Here is a 20,190-nt window from a genome sequence, read left to right as displayed (position 1 = left end):
GGAGATAAGGTTTGTGAATTTGGAGGATTTGCCAGGGTGCAGTGCAGAGGTGAGGGCTGCAAGGGAATTTTTGTAGACAAGGAGTTAGAGTAGGGGTCCATAATGTGCGCCAGTGTCGTAGGTCACAGTGCATGTTTATTGTGAAGCTCTGATTTTTCAGAGGTGCTCCAACACTGAGGATGGATATGGGAAGGTGTGAATAAGTGTGCAGGATAGTGTTGGTCAAATGGAGTCACAAGTGCATAGTAAAAGTCGAAAAAGGCCTGCCAATGGAAGACACATGGTACTCGCATCCTCATGGTAAGGGGCAAGTCTATTGCATGAATATCCTCTTATTCATTTAAGAGGGTAGAGGAGGAATATAAGGCAGAGCAACCGAGATTAAAATGAACAATAGAGTGATCAGAGGGAGAGGGGTCAATCGAGAGGTCAGAGGAGGAGAGTGAATTGGAGAGAGAGACTAGGTTAAGAGATTGCTCACCCAAGTGGGTAGGCTGGTCGTGGAAGGGATTGGTCCGATAGGAGGGAGTTAAGTTCAAGGGAGGTGGCTGCAAAGGGCTTAGCAAGGTTGAAGTTCCCCAGCATGACAATAGGGAAGTTGGTAGGAAGTGACTCATGGAGAAGGTTCAGATCAGCGAAGAAAGGGTTTAGCGGACCAGAGAGTCAATAGGGTGCCAGAGCAGTGAGTCAGATGGGGATAGAGAGACAGTGTTGATAAGCCTTATTGATAAGGAACCCCAAACGTCCACCCTTACCAAAAGGTTGGGGAGAGTGGGAGAAGCTAGCAGTGTCCGTTTGGTGAGCTGCTAGTGTATCGAAATGATTTGAAGTGGCCAGTGATGAAGGAAAATCTATTGCAGAGGGATTGTGCTTTCCAGGCGCCAGGTGAAAGAGTGGGAGGAGATGTAGAAGAGGAACAGATGTTGTGCAGTAGGTTAGGGAAATAGTATACTACACTTTTCCTCATCAAACTAGCTTTGACAGGTTTCCACGCCTTTTAGGGTGGGATATCCTGTCCCTATGATGTCATATCCAGGGCGTGGCCCCCTAGGGTTTCCCCCAGAAGTTCTGCCTGGGCAAAATCTCGCCCCGGAAGTGATGTAGGTGTGTAACAGGCACTTGTTACTTAGCGATGGTGTCCCACCGGATGTGACGACATGGGGGATAGCAGGAAAGCCCCCCCCAAGGCCTGGAGTCCCTAGGGGCCCCAAGGGGGCTTCCCCCGGATGCCCCCACCCCTCAAGCCCCAGCATCACACTTCCGGATCTTTGTGGGCGACAACCGGGGATGCCCCAGTGGGGGCCCCTACAAAAACCCAGAAGTGTGGCGTTGGGTTTGGAAGGGTGGGGGTCGTGGAGATGTTTGAGGAGGTGTGACGTGTGGGGTGTATATATTCAGATGAGTATTGGGGGATGTACAAGCCGTTCTTGAAGCCCTGGAAAAAACGAAAACTCAAAAGACCTCAATACCAGGAAATCTGAAGCGCTACAGCTACTACTCCAAGGACAATACAGAAGCCAAGGATTTGAAAACCCTTAAAAAATACTACAGCCCTGAAAGTCCGCCGGCACCAGCGCTATCCGTCGATGGGGGACCCTGATGACGCAGCAGCTATGGATACAATGTGTTAGCGTTTTGATATGTTGAATCTTGGTAGTGGGAAACCGCCGGGGGTCATAGACTCCGGTGTAGATGACTCCTACACTGATGCCAACTACGTGGATATGGATGAGGCTGTTAAGACTCTTAAGGAGGCCCCATATGAGGATCTAAATGTTTTAGAGCAACTGTTTACAGAGGCCGTAATGACCCCGACGTTAGACACAGCATCCGACGAAGACAAGTTGTTTCTGGGCGTGTACTATGGTAAGTAATGAAGTATGACGGCGTGTGTGTGAGAAAAACCTGTGAAAACACATGCTCAAGAGGGGGGGGGGGGGGGGGGGGGGGGGGGGGGGTGTGTGTGTGTGTGTGTGTGTGTGTGTGTGTGTGTGTGTGTGTGTGTGTGTGTGTGTGTGTGTGTGTGTGTGTGTGTGAGAGAGTGTGACCAGTGAAAACACATGCTCAAGAGCTAAAATTCTTTCTTTTTTGAATTGGAGAAACCGCCAGATAACCGTAACGGCGCTGTGGGCCTGAAGAACTCGTTTAACGCCATCAATTATTATTGCGTGTGCTGTTCAAAAGTTCATCATTCCAAGACGGTGATATGTGATACTTTGAAACGTTTTGAAAGTTCTGATGAGGAAGAAGATGAAAATATAGCCCTTTTGGAGGCTGTAATGGTTCAAGCTTTTGCTGCATCGGTTGTTAAAATGTGTTTGAAGCGTGACTATTACCGTTGGTGTGAAGGGCATAAATACGGATACCCTCAACAGGATGCTCATGATTGTTTACTCCCGAACTATCAATCTGTACCAATACGGGCGATATGTCAGATGTTGAAGTCATATAACGTTTATCAGATGCAAAAGTGTTTATAAATCCAATAGGTATGCGAGTGGGGGGGGGGGGGGGCGGCTAACAAAAACAATCTTGGAAATTCAAACGTGTCGCAAGCCTGAGAAAAAAATGAAATCTTTACGCCTGGCAGGACCCTTGATTTTTAGAAACCATATAACCCGTTTAATGCAGAGAGACTTTACTCACCTGTACAGTTTCAGGAGTAACCCGCAGAGGTGTCCAGTACCGCAAAATCTTTTTTTTTTTAAAAGATGAAAATACAATAATCCTGCTCCTTATATGTGTACCGTTGTTTCTAGGGTAACATTTCTGGAGGACAAGCCGGACGTGTGGAGCGCTACCTGACGCCTGGACGTATGTGTGGGGAAGAACTTTTATACGCTATGCTGAAGGCGAGAATAGCTGTAAACAGCCCACACCGGTTATGGTGTTTTTATGTACCGAGACTTCGATATGTGCGGATTTGTGAAAGTGTCATCTGTATAAGTGACATCTGTAACATCATCAAGATGCCGGCGCGTGATGAATACGATTCTGTATTCTGATACAACTTGGGTTCTTTATACCTGGGTCCTAGAACAGTGTTGAAACACCACGTGGCTGAAATGTATGCAAGATTCCTACGCCTTAAAGGCCGTATTTTACAAGCCTCTGAACTATCTGAACTGTTAAATTCTACGAGTATCTGGTGTCTACAGAGTTACAGGCGGGGTAACCACATTCCATGGTCAAGTGGCACAGCGAGTAGAGCGCTCGCTTTGACACCCGTGCAGAGCCTGGTAACGCAGGTTCGAATCCCGGCAAGGCCAAACTCAGCCTTTCAGCCTTCCGAGGTCGATAAATGAGCACCACACACCGTGGGTAATAATAAGCAGCGCTCAGATACCTGAGGGTTCGTAGCGCTATATAAATGCCAAATTATTATTATTATTGATGTGTATAGCTTGTTATGTGATGCGTCCAATAAAATATCAGGGGTGGTAGCGATTCGACACCCCGTACATGTATACCAACCAGTATAAAGAAAAATAAAATAAAACGTCATACACCAGCCCTGTCTCTGGTTATTTTTTGTCGTGCTTCAATGGCTAACACACGTTGAAGATTGCATAATAGCTATTTTGATAAATGTGGTGTTGGGAGTTATGGGGGTGTTGATGCGCTTTATTGAAAATTACAGAGTGATAAACACCCCATCACACGCGGAGTTGTTAAGACATGGCTATCCGGCCAGGAAACGTAATCCCTCCATAAAAATGCTAGAAAATATTTTAAAAGAAGAATGACCATTGTCGCAGCTGAAAACACGCAGTGGCAGCAAGCTGTCCTGGTGCATGTTTCTAACCTTGAAAAGCAAAACGATAGTGCCCGGTACATTCTGAAGGTGATGTTTTATCAAAATATGCGTTTGCAGAGGCCTTGAGGGATAAGACTGGTGCAAGAGTGGCTGCGGCCTTCAAGCATATCTTCAGCAAGGGCCGTGTACCTGTAAAATTACAAACTGATGCCGGTAAGGAATTTCTGAATAGGCCCTTCTAAATCAACACGGCGTGCATCATTTTATAATACACACGGAAGTTAAAGCGGCGGTTGTTGAACGTTTTAATAGAACCCTGAAATCTAAACTGTGGAGATATTTCACAGCTTATAATACGCAACGATATATGGATATATTACAGACTTTTATCGATATGTATAATGACAGTTAACTCCGGTCTATTAAAAGGCCTCCCAGTTCTGTAACCTCTGAAAACTCATTATCAGCTTGGCGAAACCTGGTTCGCCTTTGTCTTTTTGCAGGACTTTTACCCACGTAAACCAGACCGGAGCCCTCTTGTGCTGGTTGGTTGAAACGATTTGCGATGGAGGTTGTTTCAGTAGACACCACATCCTTAACAATGTTTGTAGCAGCTGTTTTCATATGCGGCTTGGCTAATTCAACCCCTTTGCGCAGGAAGGGCATGGCTCTCCGAAAAAGACTTCTGAAAATACTGTCTAGACCCTCACCATACATCACAGGCGCACCTTGGAAGTAGGGTTGATTTCCATAACTGGCCTGTCTGCAGTAATAATCCTTATAAGCGTGCGGGTCCCCATAATTCTTCATGATCACCATGTTCTAATTGTCTCTCTCACGTCTAGGGCGCACGTGTAGTTTCACCAGGACCTTCCCGTATTTAAACAAGACCAGTTCCCCCTGATCGTCCCTTATCTGGATGTTGATGGTGTCAAAATGACACTTAGAAACAGGAATATAATCAGGCGTCATGTATTGTATATTAACAATGCCTTTATTAGCACCCTTGACGCTTGCGGTCCGCATCAGGGGGGGGGGGTGTATGAGTCACCAACCCTTTGGTATTCTATATCGCTGTAGATCATGAGGCTGTAAAATCCACCATCAATATCTCCATGTGTTTTATCCGTATTTTTAGTATTTTTTATATATGCTGAACGTTCCCCAACACCATTGAAAGTTTCCCGCTACATATAAACTCCACGGTAAGATCGGGTGATCTTTCAAATACTTTTCGGCGTGAGTTATGTACATCTGCATAGCGCTCGAGACTCTCGATTTGTTGATAGTTTCTAGCAGCACCTGTATTGTGGGGTAGAAGCCGTGAGGAAACCCCACATTTATCATTTCAGCAGGCTCTCCACGTCTTGATTGTAAACCAGGAATCTCTTTTGTCCAGGGTGTCCCACGTATGGGGGTACTGAATCTCCATCAACCCCGCTTCCCACTGACCTTGTAAATTAACGGGTTTAGTCATCTTAACAGAATAATCCGGTATTTTGTTTTTGGGGAATATATCTAAAGAGGCGTTACTGGGCAAGGTGATATAAAAGCCGGTGTTTTTCTTCTTCTTCTCAGGGAGCGTCTGTTTTTTTAGATCATCTAGAGATGCCGCGTTGGCCCAACTGTTGAATTTCTCAGGCCATCCCTGACATTTTACCAGATGCTCTTTCTTAGAACCCTTACCTTTACTTTGAATAATTTTCTCAACCCTATAAAGACGCTGGGGATCGTCGACCACCTTTTGTAACTCCTCTGTGTAGAAATTACCGCTTACAACTTCACCAGCATAATCATTCAGCTGATATATGTATACCCCCTCTTTCACGGCTGCTTTTGCCCCTATGAACATTTCGTTGGTAAAGGACTGTTGGTAGCCTTTTGTAAAGACACCTTTTAACTTGGATACTCAGAAGTGGTCACCTACGCGGAAGACTGTTTTCTTGATCTTTTCCAATATCCATCAAGCAAACAGGTTTTGCCAAGCTGATGAGTTTTCAGAGGTTACAGAACTGGGAGACATTTTAATAGACTGGTGGTAACTGTCATTATACACATCGATAAAAGTCTGTAATATATCCACATATCATTGCGTATTATAGGCTGTGAAATATCTCCATAGTTTAGATTTCAAGGTTCTATTAAAATGTTCAACAACCGCCGCTTTAACTTCCGTGTGTGTTATAAAATGATGCACGCTGTGTTGATTTAGAAGGTTTTGGAGGGGCCTATTCAGAAATTCCTTACCGGCATCAGTTTGTAATTTTACAGGTACACGGCCCTTGCTGAAGATATGCTTGAAGGCCGCAGCCACTCTTGCACCAGTCTTATCCCTCAAGGCCTTTGCAAAAGCGTATTTTGATAAAACATCCATCACCATCAGAATGTACCGGGCACCATAGTTCTGCTTTTCAAGGTTAGAAACATCCACCAGGTCATCTTGCCACTGCGTGTTTTCAGCTGCGACAATGGTCATTCTTCTTTTAAAACTTTTTCTAGCATTTTTATGGAGGGTATACGTCTCCTGGCCGGATAGCCATGTCTTAACAGCTCCGCGCGTGATGGGGTGTTTATCACGCTGTAATTTTCAATAAAGCGCATCAACACCCCCATAATTCCCAATGCCACATTTATTATAATAGCTTTTATGCAATCTTGAACGAGTGTTGTTAGCCATTGAAGCACTACAAAAAATAACTAGACACAAGGTTGGTGTATGAAGTTTTATTTTATTTTTCTTTATACTGGTTGTTATACATGTATGGGGTGTCGAACCACTACCACCCCTGATATTTTATTGGACGCATCATATAACAAGCTATACACATCAATGTGTTTACCCCGCCTGTAACTCTGTAGACACCAGATACTCGTAGCATTTAACAGTTCAGATAGTTCAGAGGCTTGTAAAATACGGCCTTTAAGGCATAGGAATCTTGCATACATTTCAGCCACGTGATGTTTCAACACTGCTCTAGGACCCAGGTGTAAAGAACCCAAGTTGTATCGGAATTCAGAACTGTATTCATCACGCACCGGTATCTTGATGATGTTACAAATGTCACTCATCACACTTTCACAAATCCGCACATATTGAAGTCTCGGTACATAAAAATGCCACAACAGGTGTGGGCTGTGTACAGCTATGCTCGCCTTCAGCATAGCGTATAAAAGTTTTTCCCAACACATACGTCCAGGCGTCGGGAAGCGCTCCAAACGTCCGGCTTGTCCTCCAGAAACGTTACCCTAGAAACAACGTTACACATATAAGGAGCAGGATTATTGTATTTTCATCTTTTTAAAAAACAAGCTTTTGCGGTACCGGACACCTCTGCGGGTTACTCATGAGACTGTACAGGTGAGAAAAGTCTCTCTGCATTAAACGTGTTATATGGTTTCTAAAAATCACGGGTCCTGTCAAGCGTAAAGATTTCATTTTTATTTTACTCAGGCTTGCGACACGTTTGAATTTCCAAGATTGTTCTTGTTAGCAGCACCCCACACCTGCATGTACATATGCATACCCATGGTTTTATAAACACGTTTTTAAGCATCTGATAAACGTTATAGGACTTCAACATCTGACATATCGCCCGTATTGCTACAGATTGATAATTCGGGAGTAAACAATCATGAGCATCCTGTTGAGGATATCCGTATTTATGCCCTTCATTCCAACGGTAATAGTCACGCTTCAAACACGTTTTCACAACCGACGCAGCAAAAGCTTGAACCGTTAGTCTCCAAAAGGGTTATATTTTCATCTTCTTCCTCATCAGAACTTTCAAAACGTTTCAAAGTATCGCATTTCTTACACATATCACCGTCTGGAAATGCTGAACTTTTGATCCTTTTTGAACAGCACATGCAATAATAGACGGCCTTAAATGAGTTGTTAAGGCCCACAGCGCCGTTACGCTTATCTGGCGTTTTCTGCAATTCAAAAAAGAAAGAAGTTTAGCTCTTGAGCATGTGTTTTCACAGGTTTTTCACACACACACGCCGTCATACTTCATTACTTACCATAGTACACGTTTCAGAACCAGCATCTTCCAGTATAGAGGAGCTAGTGACGTCCATAAACAACTTGTCTTCATCGGATGCGGTGTCTAACGTCGGGGTCATTGCGGCCTCTGGAAGCAGTTGCTCTAAAACATTCAGATCCTCATACGGGGCCTCCTTAAGAGCCTTAAAAGCCTCATCCATATCCACGTAGTCTGCATCGGTGTAGGAGTCATCTACACTGGAGTCTCTGACCCCCGGCGGTTTCCCACTCCCAAGATTCAACATATCAAAACGCTTACACATTATATCCATAGCCGCTGCGTCATCAGGGTCCCCATCGATGGATAGCGCTGGTGCCAGCGGACTTTCGGGGATGTAGTAGCTGTAGCGCTTCATATTAGTTTTCGTTTTTTCCAGGGCTTCAGGAATGGCTTGTATATCCCCCAATACTCGTATGAATATATACACCCTACACGCCACACCCCCTATAGATGGCCGCTGCTCAAATATCTCCACAACCCCCACCCTTCAAAACCCAACGCTACAATTCTGGGTCTTTGTAGGGGCCCCCATTGGGGCATCCCCGGTTGTCACCCACAAAGATCCGGAAATGTGGCACTGGGGTTTGAGGGGTGGGGGCATCCAGGGAAAGCCCCCTTGGGGCCCCTAGGGACCCTAGGGGGGGGGCTTCCTGCTATCCACCATGATGTCACATCTGGTGGGACACCCCCGCTAAGGAACAAGTGCCTGTAAAACACACCTACATCACTTCCGGGGCTGGATTTTGCCCAGGCAGAACTTCCGGGGTAAACCCTAGGGGGCCACGCCCCAGATATGACATCATAGGGACTGGATATCCAACCCTAAAGGTGCGTGGAAACCTGTCAAGGCTATTTTGATGAGGAAAGGTACCATAGTATACTACTTAGGGTGATAGGTGAGGTTGGAGATCCTGGGAACCTCTTATTTGAGCGGTGCAGGATGGAAGAAGGGAGATGGAGTAGCCGCAGAGTAATGCAGAAGGTTGACTAAGTTGAGGATGAAGGCTATGAGGGTAGGGAAGGAGAGGAGCAAATGGGCGTGGGAATGGATAAAAGTCAAGGTGAATGATGAGGGGCAGAAATAATGGGCAAGGGAAGACCATGCAGAAATGGTGCAGCACAAGAGGGCAAGTAGGTGGGTAAGTGGAAAGGGAATTGGTGGATCATTGGCTCAGAAGAAACAGCTATAAGTTCTGACTTGGGCTAGAATGGGGCTATGTCTAGACAAGACAGTAAACCTGCCCAAAACAACACTGGTCCTTGGTCCTGTGAGATAACATAAGCTCCACAGTGAATGGATAGTGGGATCCCTATTTGTGGAAGCAGGAGTCTGGTTAACAGTAAGCTTGGTGAAGTTCTCACTTGAAAAGTGGTTCTTGCCCTCAGTTCCAACATCCTCTTCTTTATTCTAACAGCGATACAATGGAAATGTTACTGCATGTTTGTTGTAGACGGGGTGTCGGGAACACCTCATAATGCAGGTTTTGTATCGTTGTATCCTGTTTGCACCTGTTTAACCGAATGCTAAGAGCCCAAGCACAAAGCGTTCCAATGTTCTTGGCGTGTAGCATGTCAACAGCACATTCCCAATTGTTTGAGGAAGAAGTGGTGAAGTGAAGGAGAGAGACCATTCTGCTGTTTGGAAACTGTATCACGTTTAGAGCTCCAAATACCATCACAATGAAATTAGTTAAAAATATTCCATGTAAATTGGTTTTTCTCATAAGCATTGATACAAACTGCGGAATACATTTAAACCATGAATATCAAAAATACACCATTCATTATGTTTTAACTTTACAGATGTTTAAAGCTGTTAACCCTACATTATCTGTAACCTTTCTTTTTTTCAGGAAGAATTAAAGAAAGATCTAAACAAAATAAAGAAGGAAAAGGAAAAAGCACAAGCAGCAGCTGCTACTTTGGCAGCTGTGCAAGTAGCTGCACAAGCAGCTGCACAAGCAGCAGCAGCACAAGCAGCTGCACAAGCAGCAGCAGCTGCAGCAAAACCTCCCCCACCACCACTACCAACGCCCCCAATGTCCCCACCACCCCATCATGTTACTGTCACAGCATCGGCTATGTCATTATCATCTGCAGTATCCTCAAATAAGAGGAAAAGAGAAGAAGAAAAAGATCTTTCTTATTCGAAATCTAGGAAAAAGAAAATGATTTCTACTACCTCAACTGCCTCAAAAGAAACAAAGGAGGAGACACAGGACACAAAGCTTTATTGCGTCTGTAAAACCCCTTATGATGAGTCAAAGTGAGTTCACAATTTATTTTACCTCTATTTACTGAAGTTATATATTTTAAAGAATGTCTATTATGGAGCGTCGCAAATCATTGAAACCTGTTTGGTCATGTTATCTGATGCAATCAATGTGTTTTAGTTGCTATATTTTCCACGCGGGATATTCCATTGTTTTTCTTACAAAAGTCATTTTACTACATGTACTTTGTTGTGTTATGCAATTTAAACGGTTAGTATAAATGGACAGTATTCAATCAAATGTATTTTTTCAGAATACATCCAGCAAAGAGTAACTTTAATTTTTTTTCCTGAAGCAGCGGACTCGTCTTCACCTCAGGATTTCCATTTACCATGAACAATGCCCCAGGAAATTAATTTACAATGCATGTATTGACCCCTTTCTAACTTGGGCAGCAAATGAACACATCAGTGATTGCACATGAATTAGCCCCATCAATTTTATTTTGAAACGGTTGTCCTCATTTATTGCACAGGTTCTCTTGCTGCTCCCTCTTTTCTAACATGTTTTATGATTTCAAGTGTGCAAGCCTACTTGGGTTCTTATGGTCACCTCTGTTATTACTTTACCTAGGCTGATGTTATTACTTTACCTAGGCTAGAGCCCTAAGTATAGGAAAGTACTACAACCAATGCCTCGGTTCCTTTCTTCTTACAATAACTGAACACTCTTAGGACGTGATTACATGTGGGTATTATCCACAGCATAAATGCATTTGCTTAGCCAAATTGCAAGCAATATAGAGTACATACAGCTTGGTTATTTCTAACCTTTGATCATCACTGTCGTAAAGCAGTAGTAATATTTTCTATGCAATTGCTCCGCTTTCTTCTACTTGATGCACTGAGAGTTGTTGCTAGCAAAATTGTTAATTTGTGATGCAGTTACTGAGTCTTATTATTTTAGCCATATTCACCAGAATATGCAAAACGTGTGTTGTAATGAATCCTGCAGTTTAGACTTTCAGAAGACTGCAAAATGTTTAATCAGGTCTTGGAATGGTTTTAAGTTACAGTCCACATTGTAATGTATGCACTATTGTTAGAGACTATTTGTGCATTGTTTGGGTAGTACCCTATGAGTCCTCAGGATGTGCATGTCTTTGAGCAGAACATCACTGTTTCGTGTAGGTTTGAGCAGACATATTTTGAGAACTTCAGACCAGATTTTTGCAAAAAGGATTAAAAGAATCAGGAAGATTGAGCTATATAAAAAACGTACACTTTACAGGTTTTAGGACAGTGCATGAGTAAATGTAATTTGAACTATGGCACCCTGATCTACCTGCTTACCCCTTGGCTTGTGATTGCTGTAGATGTGTGTCAAGGTTTGACCCACATCTAGCCTTTCGTTCTTGGCCTATCTGTTGTTCCCCATCCCAACGCAATTTATGTTTTTCCACTGATTGCTGAAATCTGGAACCGCGTTTCTCCCTTTGACACGGGTTGCCTTATCTTCTATTAGGGGCCCTGCATTTTTTAAATTATTTATAGTTCCTTTTTCATTCTTGGTTTTTGACTCGCTTAAGTAAGACAAGCCTTACTCTTCTGCCAATATTTTGTCTGTTGCATCCATCTATTATCAATGTGGCATCAATATGTTGTCAATGTGTTGCTTGCCAAGAACTTTCTTGCCAAGAGAGCCATAATTAGCAAGCATTGCATGTTTGGAAAATCCTCACCAGGCAGTTTCGGTCCTTTTTTGTATTTATGGTGCTGATGTCTTTAAATTGTTTTGTTCACACGCAGAGCATGAAACAGATGCAAAGGGTGTGGTGGTCTTTGTCGTGTAACACAATCAGGTGTTGGTAAGTAGGGATCTTCTCGTGCTGTTTAAAGAAAAGGTTGTTTGCACTCTTGTGTGGTACATAATTCTAGTTCCTGTGTCCTCCCCAGGCAGATGGGAGGCTAATCTTCTCATATTTCTTCTTTGGTCATTCACCAGAGGTATTCACCAAAGAAAGGCAACTGTTTCCAAGACTGGGATTGCTGTGGTACCTTTTCAGACCTAACACATTCATTGCAGTACTGCTGAATGGCGCCAAACTGTTTTCAGTTTTTTTTCTTTTTCTGGGCTTCCTCTGACTTCAGACAACTTCCTTTATTCAAAGGTGATGCCCATCTTTCATCAGGGTTCTGCTACTACATACTGTTTATCGCTTGATCTCAAGGTCAATTAGATGCACTCATCAGAAAACGCTAAAGAGGAGGTATTGCAAGTATCAGTATCAAAATCTCATCCTTGAATTTGATACTTTATTTCTCTATGCAGCCAGATAATACAATGCCCACTTGCAATATATTTTTATTTATGTATATATTTCTGATGTGTGTGCCTCTGCTTAGAATAACATGTTTTGCAAAGGGTGGCAACTAGTAGTTGGTGCAGGGTATTACATTATATTTTGTTTTAGAAGACGAAAAGGGCGTCCACAGGGTCGTTGCCGTAATGATATCCCTATTGTTACGTGTACAGTATCCATGCTCCTTCACACGTTGACGTCCTCAGATTGTAATTTTTTTTTTTTACATCGTGTTGGTCGATATATGCAGAGTTTGTTAAATCCAGATAAAAATGATGGACCGCTTCGAGACCGAATTGAGCCCTTAGCACGAAAGACTTCTTGACCAGCAGGAGGTGGTGTGACGAATTCGAAGGACAGACGGTCTATGCCATCTCCAGGCCGAAAGGCACACAGTAGGGAGAGTGTATACATTCTAGACCATTATAGAATGCCTTATTATACATTCTTCTCCCTTAAATGGCCTCGCTGTCTTTCAATGTGGGCCATGGAAAATAATCCATTTAAATTGTACCCCTCTTGTAATAATTCAGTTCCCCGGGAAGGACACGCACAGGATGTGCAACTATTGTCTTCCACGGGATCATCAGGAGAAGTGGCCAGCTTGTAAGCGCTTTCAAATAGAGAGACTAAAAATATTGCAGTACAAAATGTTAGTAGGCCTACAAGATGCAGACTGGGGCAACTTTCAAGTCTTAGGCTGTAGCGTGGAAATCACGGAAAGTGTTGGTTTCAAAAGCAAAACAGAAGAGCCCACTCACCGGAAAGCTTCCGGTTCCCATCAGCCTATCCCCAGCTCTGATGTACAGGCATCAGGCCTAGCTGTGGAGGCTACCCCTGGCGACGAAAAGGCTGCCCACACAAAGCAAAAACACTGCTCACATGAGAGCCGGTCAACTAAATCAAAACACAACAAACACAACTATACCGATCCGTTCACCGTTGACACTGAAAACAAAGGCTGAACCATATTGCTTTGCCTCGAGTGCCGAACACTCGTCGCAGGATGCAACATGTTCTGAAGCCTCAAAACATAATTCTTTGCATAATAAGGTGGGAGTCAGATAAAACACGAGGACAGGGTTAGCTGAAAGTGAGGGATCCCTATCGGAAACTCAGAATCAGAGGATGAGATTATGTTTCTAACTGCCTCCACCTCTAATGTAAGCACCAAGGAAAGGTTCCCGACAACTATGGACAAAATGTCCTCATTCATGGACTTTTGATAGCATCTCCATTAAATAACAAAAACTCACAGCATACCTTTGGAGGAGGAATGTATTGAATTAGAGGAATACACAGATGATGAAGAGGGCACCCTCAAAGCAGATCAGGATATAGAGCCAGAGGACTATGTAATGCTATCACCGGAAATTATTGATCCTCCTATCTTGCACATCAGACGATCAGGGGTTATATAATGATCTTTTAAAAAAGGCAGCAAACTTACAATTGAGACACATGAATCTGAAGAAGATACAGACTTCATGATATGACCGACCTCCTTAAAGAGAAAAACAGTGGTGACAATGTATTCCTGTGTTGCAGTCAATTAAAAAAGAGGCTCGTGCCACTCCAACTCTTACTAAACCAGTCCACCCTTGTCTTGAAAAAAGGCTAAAACCTGCTTCAGGTGACCCGTTATACATGAGAGGTCAACTTAGGCCAGACCCACTAGTCGGAATTAAGACACAGAAACAGGCAGAGACCCCATTAACGGCAACAGCATTTCTAGCAGACGAATGGAGAAAAAGAATTTATGCTCCAAGAAGAAAGGCACTCCAGCCTATGAGGCAACAAAATGCCAATTCAACGGCACTTGTGGCAAGAAATAATAGGGCCCAATGGGACCAGATTGATTACCCTGATCGAAGAAGTCCAGGAACCTCTTAAAAACCAAATGTCAATTTCTTTTACTAGAGGGTATATAGACAGCTAATGCTCAGTAATTAAAAGTCATGCTTGGCTTCTAGGGTCAGGGTTTAGGCCTAAAACACAAGCCACTCTGCTTGACATGCCGGTGGAAGAAAATCTATTGTTTGGGAGAGCAGTGGATGAGACTTTATAGAAGGCAAATAAGGATCATGAGACCATCAAGTCTTCAGGCTAAATATCAGGCAGACTCTATCAGCAGAGGGGTTTTGCTACTGATAGATATACTTTTCAGTCCCCAAGCTAACCCAGAACAACTACTTAAACAACATATACAGATAACTCAGCCAAATGGTTTGCCAACCAGCGTAAACACAATATAACACCCACAGGATTTCAGAGACAGTACAGGCATGGTAGAGCTCATGTTAGAAGCCAAACCCCAAGAGGGGCAGTCGCTGCTGCAAAACAATGACGCCTGATACACGTTCCCTCCCGCATTAGGGAGTCCATTGACAATATGAGCCCACACATGAGAGGCCATAAATTACTACAGCTGAGTTCTATCCACTGTAAAGCAGGGGTATTGTGGCAAATACTTGTAAAAACCGGACACAGAAACCGATGACTGCTGCGATTGCATCAGCCTCTTCGACTTGCAGAGATTCAGTGGTTGCTGGAGAAGGAATTAATAGAAGAAGTTCCTCGATCACTGGTACACAAGTGTATTTATTCACTATACATACTTGTTCCAAAGAAAGATAAAATAAAAAGACCGATATTCGATTTAAGACCAGCAAACTAATATATAAAGCTACAGAAGTTCAGAATGAAAGCATTACAAGAAGTCATTCTGGTGCTCAAAAGAGGCGATTATCTGGCAACTCTGGATATGAAAAATGCATACTTTTGCATTTCAATGCTCCCAGGTCATTAAACGTATCTACCTTTCAAACTAAATCAAGTTTATTCTCAATTCAAAGTACTCCCATTTTGGATGTGCCTCAGCACCTCACGTGTTCACAAAAGTGCTAGCAATGGTAGCGGCACAGCTTCGGAGGGAAGGCATTCCAATGCACCCCAACTGGACGGTAATAGTGGAGAGCCCGCAGCAATGTCACTGGCATGCACAGGTCATAGTCTATTACGCAGCCCAGTTGTTAATGAAACCAAATCTGATCTAGTCCCATGCTAGGAAAAACAGTTTCTACAAACAGTTTCTACAAGCTATAATACACAGTTGGCACTAGTCTTCCCTTTCAGTAAAAGGGTACAAAATCAGTCAGATCCCTTGTTATACAACCATCCATCAGATAACAGTCAGACAGTTAATGAGCCTGTACTGGATGGTGGCATCTTGCATTTTATTGGGCCAGACCCAACATGCTTCCAGTACATCAGTGGTTAGTAGAACAGTCTCAAGCAGATGGCAATTGGGACCATCTAATGGAGGTCTTGCACCCACTGGTCTTGGCACTAAAATGTTTGACAAAAGTAAACCTGCTAAAAGGGAAACTTTTTGTCAACCCGCCAATTCGCATAACCATTACAACAGACGCATCTCTAACAGGTTGGGGGTGCTCATTGCCTACACCTCACAGCTTGGTTGGTTCCACTAAAGATTCGGTACATAAAGGTTTTAGAACTTCTAGCTTTCAAGGATAAAAAAAGGATACAAAGAGACTTGTTCACAAGGACAGGGGGAGACAAATGCTTTGTTTACTTACACCCCTGACTCTGATTTTACAAGGTGAGTGCATGGGTCGACTGGGGGTCACTTGAGGTTGGTTTTCTCGCCCTTGGTTCCGGTAAGAGGTGCCCAACGGCTGTGGGTGCAAGGATTCTTGTGGTTCGGTCCAAGAGCAAAGTGCAACCCTCGTCGATGGAGAAATGCAGAAAGCACCAATGCAGCCCTGTTTAAGACACTTCACAGGACGGGAGAAGATGAGTTCCAGCCACACAGACGGCAGGTGTCCTTCCAGTCGCAGCTGTAGAAGTCCCCCCGAAACAGTATCCCTTGAAGCTGGGAGGCTGAAATTCTCTAGGACGGGGACTTGCACCACAAGTTGGGGACACCAAAGTTCCAGTTGCAAACGCAGAACGGCGACTGTTCTAGCGAGGAAGCCCACTGTAGAGCGGGTCAGTCAACTGGGTGGTCGAGGGACATTCCTCGAGAACAAGTCAACACTGGTTGGTCCCACCAGACCAGAAGTTGTAGCACCGCACAGGGAACTTCGCATGTAAGGTTGACCAACAGGGCTTCACCAGGCCTGATATGGGAAGGGATGCCAGGCCTCTTCAGGTGTTGTCTTCGGATGTTCAGTCGGCGGCTGTTCTACGAGGGATTCTTGGCTACAACGCTGGTCTGAAGAAATTGCTGCAGGAATCCTCTTCTCCTGGAAGCAAGTCCAAGCCCACCAATGGTAAGGATAACCACCATTCAGACAGCCAGCAGTTGTCCAATCAGGGACAACTATTGGTTTCACTCATGCCCCACACCTAGAGACTCTTGTCACATCCCACAGTTCTGGAGCCAGACCGTCCCATCCCCTTCCTGAGTCGCACACTCAAAGACATCACTAGCCTGTGAAAGCTGCAGCTTTCCTGGACCAGTTCATGACCATATATGGAATTGCCTGACCTGGCAAGACAAGAAGGCCAAACTACAAAATGGACAAGGAACAAGCAGAAACTTATGGCACGGCTGTTTTAGGGCATTAGCCACATTTAGTAGCCATAGGCGGTAAACACGATTGTGCACACTATATATAATGCTAAAATTGTAAAAATGTTTCGAATGGATTGTGTTCTCCCACATATTCCTCATCTTTGATATTCATATCTTCAGCTTTGCTGCTTCAGAAAGAAAATGTCCACACCAGAGGGCGCTGTGCTCGATGTCGTGGCATCGATATCCCTCGAAGGCTGCCATAGAGCTTCAATGTCATCCACAGTACAAATAGCTCGAGCTGCGCCCGTTGGCTTCAGTTCCGTTTTTTAGAAAGCTTTAGCTTCGTGTGTTTAAAACAGCACTTCAGTTTTTTGTCAAGATGTGTTCATCTTTTCATCCTTCGACCCCCAAAAACAAAAAATGCCAGGACTGCGGGAAGAAAATGTCCATTACGGATCCCCATCGCGTTTGCCTGTGGTGCCTGGGTCCCAACCATCAGACCGATGATTGCGGGCCCTGTCGGGCCATGACAGGAAAAGCTCTCGAGGAAGGACGAGGTAAAATGGCGGTGGGGAGGGAAACTTCGAAGGCTACTTCGAAGAGGAATAATGACTCTGGGGAGTCTAGGGACTCGTCCTGGCGTAAGTCGAAGTCTCGATCGAGGAGTCGGTCGAGAAAATCTTTGTTGTCTTCGAAGAAGAGAAGTCACTGATCTCCCTCTTCTTCTGACTCTTGAAGGGTTATCACTTGTCCAACTAAACATAATTCCTCTAGAAAATGGGAGGCTTTGAGAGTCTCAATGATGCGAATCTTCGAGAATGCGGCCCGACCCCCTTGAAGTCAAGCGAAGACCATGCCCCAGCTCATCCTGCAGAGGACAGAGAAAGGTCAGAGACTACTAAACACTCTAAATCCGGTGAGAAATCGTCAAGGGTACCATCTAGAGAACCGTCTCCGGTACCTTAGAAAAACAGCAAGTCAACAAGCCTATCGGTGCATGTTCCTGGGCCTGTTCGGGTGCCGGACGAAATGGCGTCGGGTACCAAACCTTCATCGACGCCTGTGTTGAGGATTTCGTCGACACCAGTGTCAAAGGTTTCGTCGACACAATTCTCAACAACACCTTTGTCCAAGGCACCGTCTACTTTATCGAAGCCAGTGTCGGCAACATCAACGCCTCTGTCGAAGATGGTGTCGGTTCCTGTAGCGTCATCAACACCATTGACAAAGTCAATGCCCATGCCTTCATGGCCTCAACCCACGAGTAAGGTTTATAACCATTTGCCAAGGAGAGACTTTTTCAGTTCTATGGCTTCTATTTATGAGGAGGAGCAATCCTCTGAGGGGGATTCTTCCCCATTTGGGTTGAAATATGGAACAAAGAACACTCCTGAGGAGGTAATTGACAAAGAATCATAAATGTCTGATCTTTGACTGCCTCCAATCAGCTAGTGGCATACACTTGGCCTGAATTGGAGTTTGACAAACCTGACCCAGCTGATCATGCTGATTCAGCATAAAGGAATATGATGTACAGATTGTGGAATTCATAGACTGTAGCAGGAATTCACCTACCTAAGAACAAGATGCCATAACATATATTCTGAGCCAGGGTCCTCGGAAGGATCCAGTACTACCTTTTCATAAAGCCCTTCAAAATAAGGTCATGTCTAACTGGGAAACTCCAGAGTCTGGACCTGCGGTAAACAAAGGTTTTGCCAGAAAATATAGACCTTCATCCTCTGATCCAGACTATTTAACTAAGCACCCTATACCTGAAAGCTTAGTGGTCCAAGCAGCTACATCCACAAAGCAGCCTGCTTATCCCTCTATTCCCCTGGATAGGGATGACAAGAGAATTGATGCCTGGGCTTGCAAGGCTTTTTCTTTGAGCAGTATGGCTTTAAAGTCAATGAATGCTACTTGTACCCTTTTGAGGTCTACCTACACCCTGTGGGACTGTTAGCATGAAACAAGTGTTGGTATTACTTTCTCATTCCCAAGAAGGATGGAGGATTGAGACCCATCTTGGACTTAAGAAATGTGTACAATTTCCTCAGGAAGAACAAGTTGAAGATTGTAACCCTTTCTCAGATCCTTCAGGCTCTCCAACTCCAAGACTAGTTGGTATTATTGGATCTTCAGGATGAGTACCTGAGGTACGCCGTTGGCAGTTCTCATTTTCAAATTCGGGTTCTACCATTCGGCTGTCCTCCGCCCGAGGGTTTTCATCAAACTGATGGCGGTAGTGGCAGCAAGTGTCAGGAGGGAGGGGGGGAGATTCACGTCTACCCCCTACCTGGACGATTGGCTAATCAGGGCTCGTTCACCCGAACAGGCCCAGGAACATCTTAGGATCACCTGCCACTTCCTACACAGACTGGGCTTCTCCCTCAATTACAAGAAGTTTCATATGATACCATTCCAAAAACTCCAATTCATTGGAGCAGTCCTGGATACGTCCTTGGAGAAAGCCTCGCCTTCCGAGGTGAGAGCTCAGCCCATTCTGCAGAAGGTAACAAAGTTCCAGTATGGCTAGCATCTGCTGGCCTTCGATTTTCTGCGGTTGCTCGGCCTCATGGCATCCTGCATTTTTCTGGCGCCAGAGGCCAGATTGAGAATGAGATCCCTTCAATGGGCCCTCGGGACTCAGTGGTCCCAATTTTCGGTGAATGTCAGATCTTCTGCAAGTTCCAACTAGAGTGGCACAAGATCTACTATGGTGGGCTTGCATGGACAATATTCTCAAGGGAGAATCTTTTTGGCAACTATGGGCGAGATAACAGTAGTGACGGACGCCTCGCTCACGGGGTGGGGAGCCCACACCACAATCTTGACAATCGGCGGTCGTTGGTCTCCATTGGAGTCCAAACTACACATCAACCTTTTGTAGCTAAGGGCAATCAGGCTAGCGCTGAAGGACTCCCTGCCCGCTGTATGGGGAAAGAATGTCCTGATAATGACGGACAACACAGTGGCCATGTACTACCTCAACAAGAGAGGAGGTGTAGGGTCACTACCACTAGGCAGAGGCGCAATGCAGCTTTGGTTCTGGGCAATACAAGAAGGATGCTCTCTGCTCATGTAGCCGGAGAGAAGAACACGGTGGCAGAGGCTCTGAGCAGGCAGAGCATAGTCTCACACAGTGAGAACTAGCTCAGGAAGTCCTTCAAGAGATCTTCACGCTTTGGGAACCCCTCAAGTGGATCTGTTCACGACCGAGCTCAATGGGAATTGCGATCAGTACTTCTCAAGGGAATTTTCTCCAA

The 20,190-nt window shown here is 44.6% G+C and overlaps 1 protein-coding gene across 6 annotated transcripts in view; it reads left to right on the top strand.

Annotated features, from left to right (window-relative positions):
• BPTF (bromodomain PHD finger transcription factor) overlaps nt 1–20,190 on the top strand; it is a 2,119,711-nt gene that overhangs the window by 1,790,562 nt on the left and 308,959 nt on the right. For all 6 annotated transcript variants that reach the window (XM_069655028.1, XM_069655026.1, XM_069655024.1 and 3 more), the window contains one exon: nt 9,657–10,069. In XM_069655028.1, the coding sequence (XP_069511129.1) occupies nt 9,657–10,069 (413 nt within the window). The remainder of the gene's footprint in view (nt 1–9,656; nt 10,070–20,190) is intronic.

This window comes from Ambystoma mexicanum, chromosome 3q, assembly GCF_040938575.1.
Source record: "Ambystoma mexicanum isolate Mex_15411 chromosome 3q, UKY_AmexF1_1, whole genome shotgun sequence".
Taxonomy (NCBI): domain Eukaryota; kingdom Metazoa; phylum Chordata; class Amphibia; order Caudata; family Ambystomatidae; genus Ambystoma; species Ambystoma mexicanum.
The sequence above is the reverse complement of the archived record's forward strand: the minus strand, read 5'-3'. Positions and strand labels throughout refer to the sequence as shown.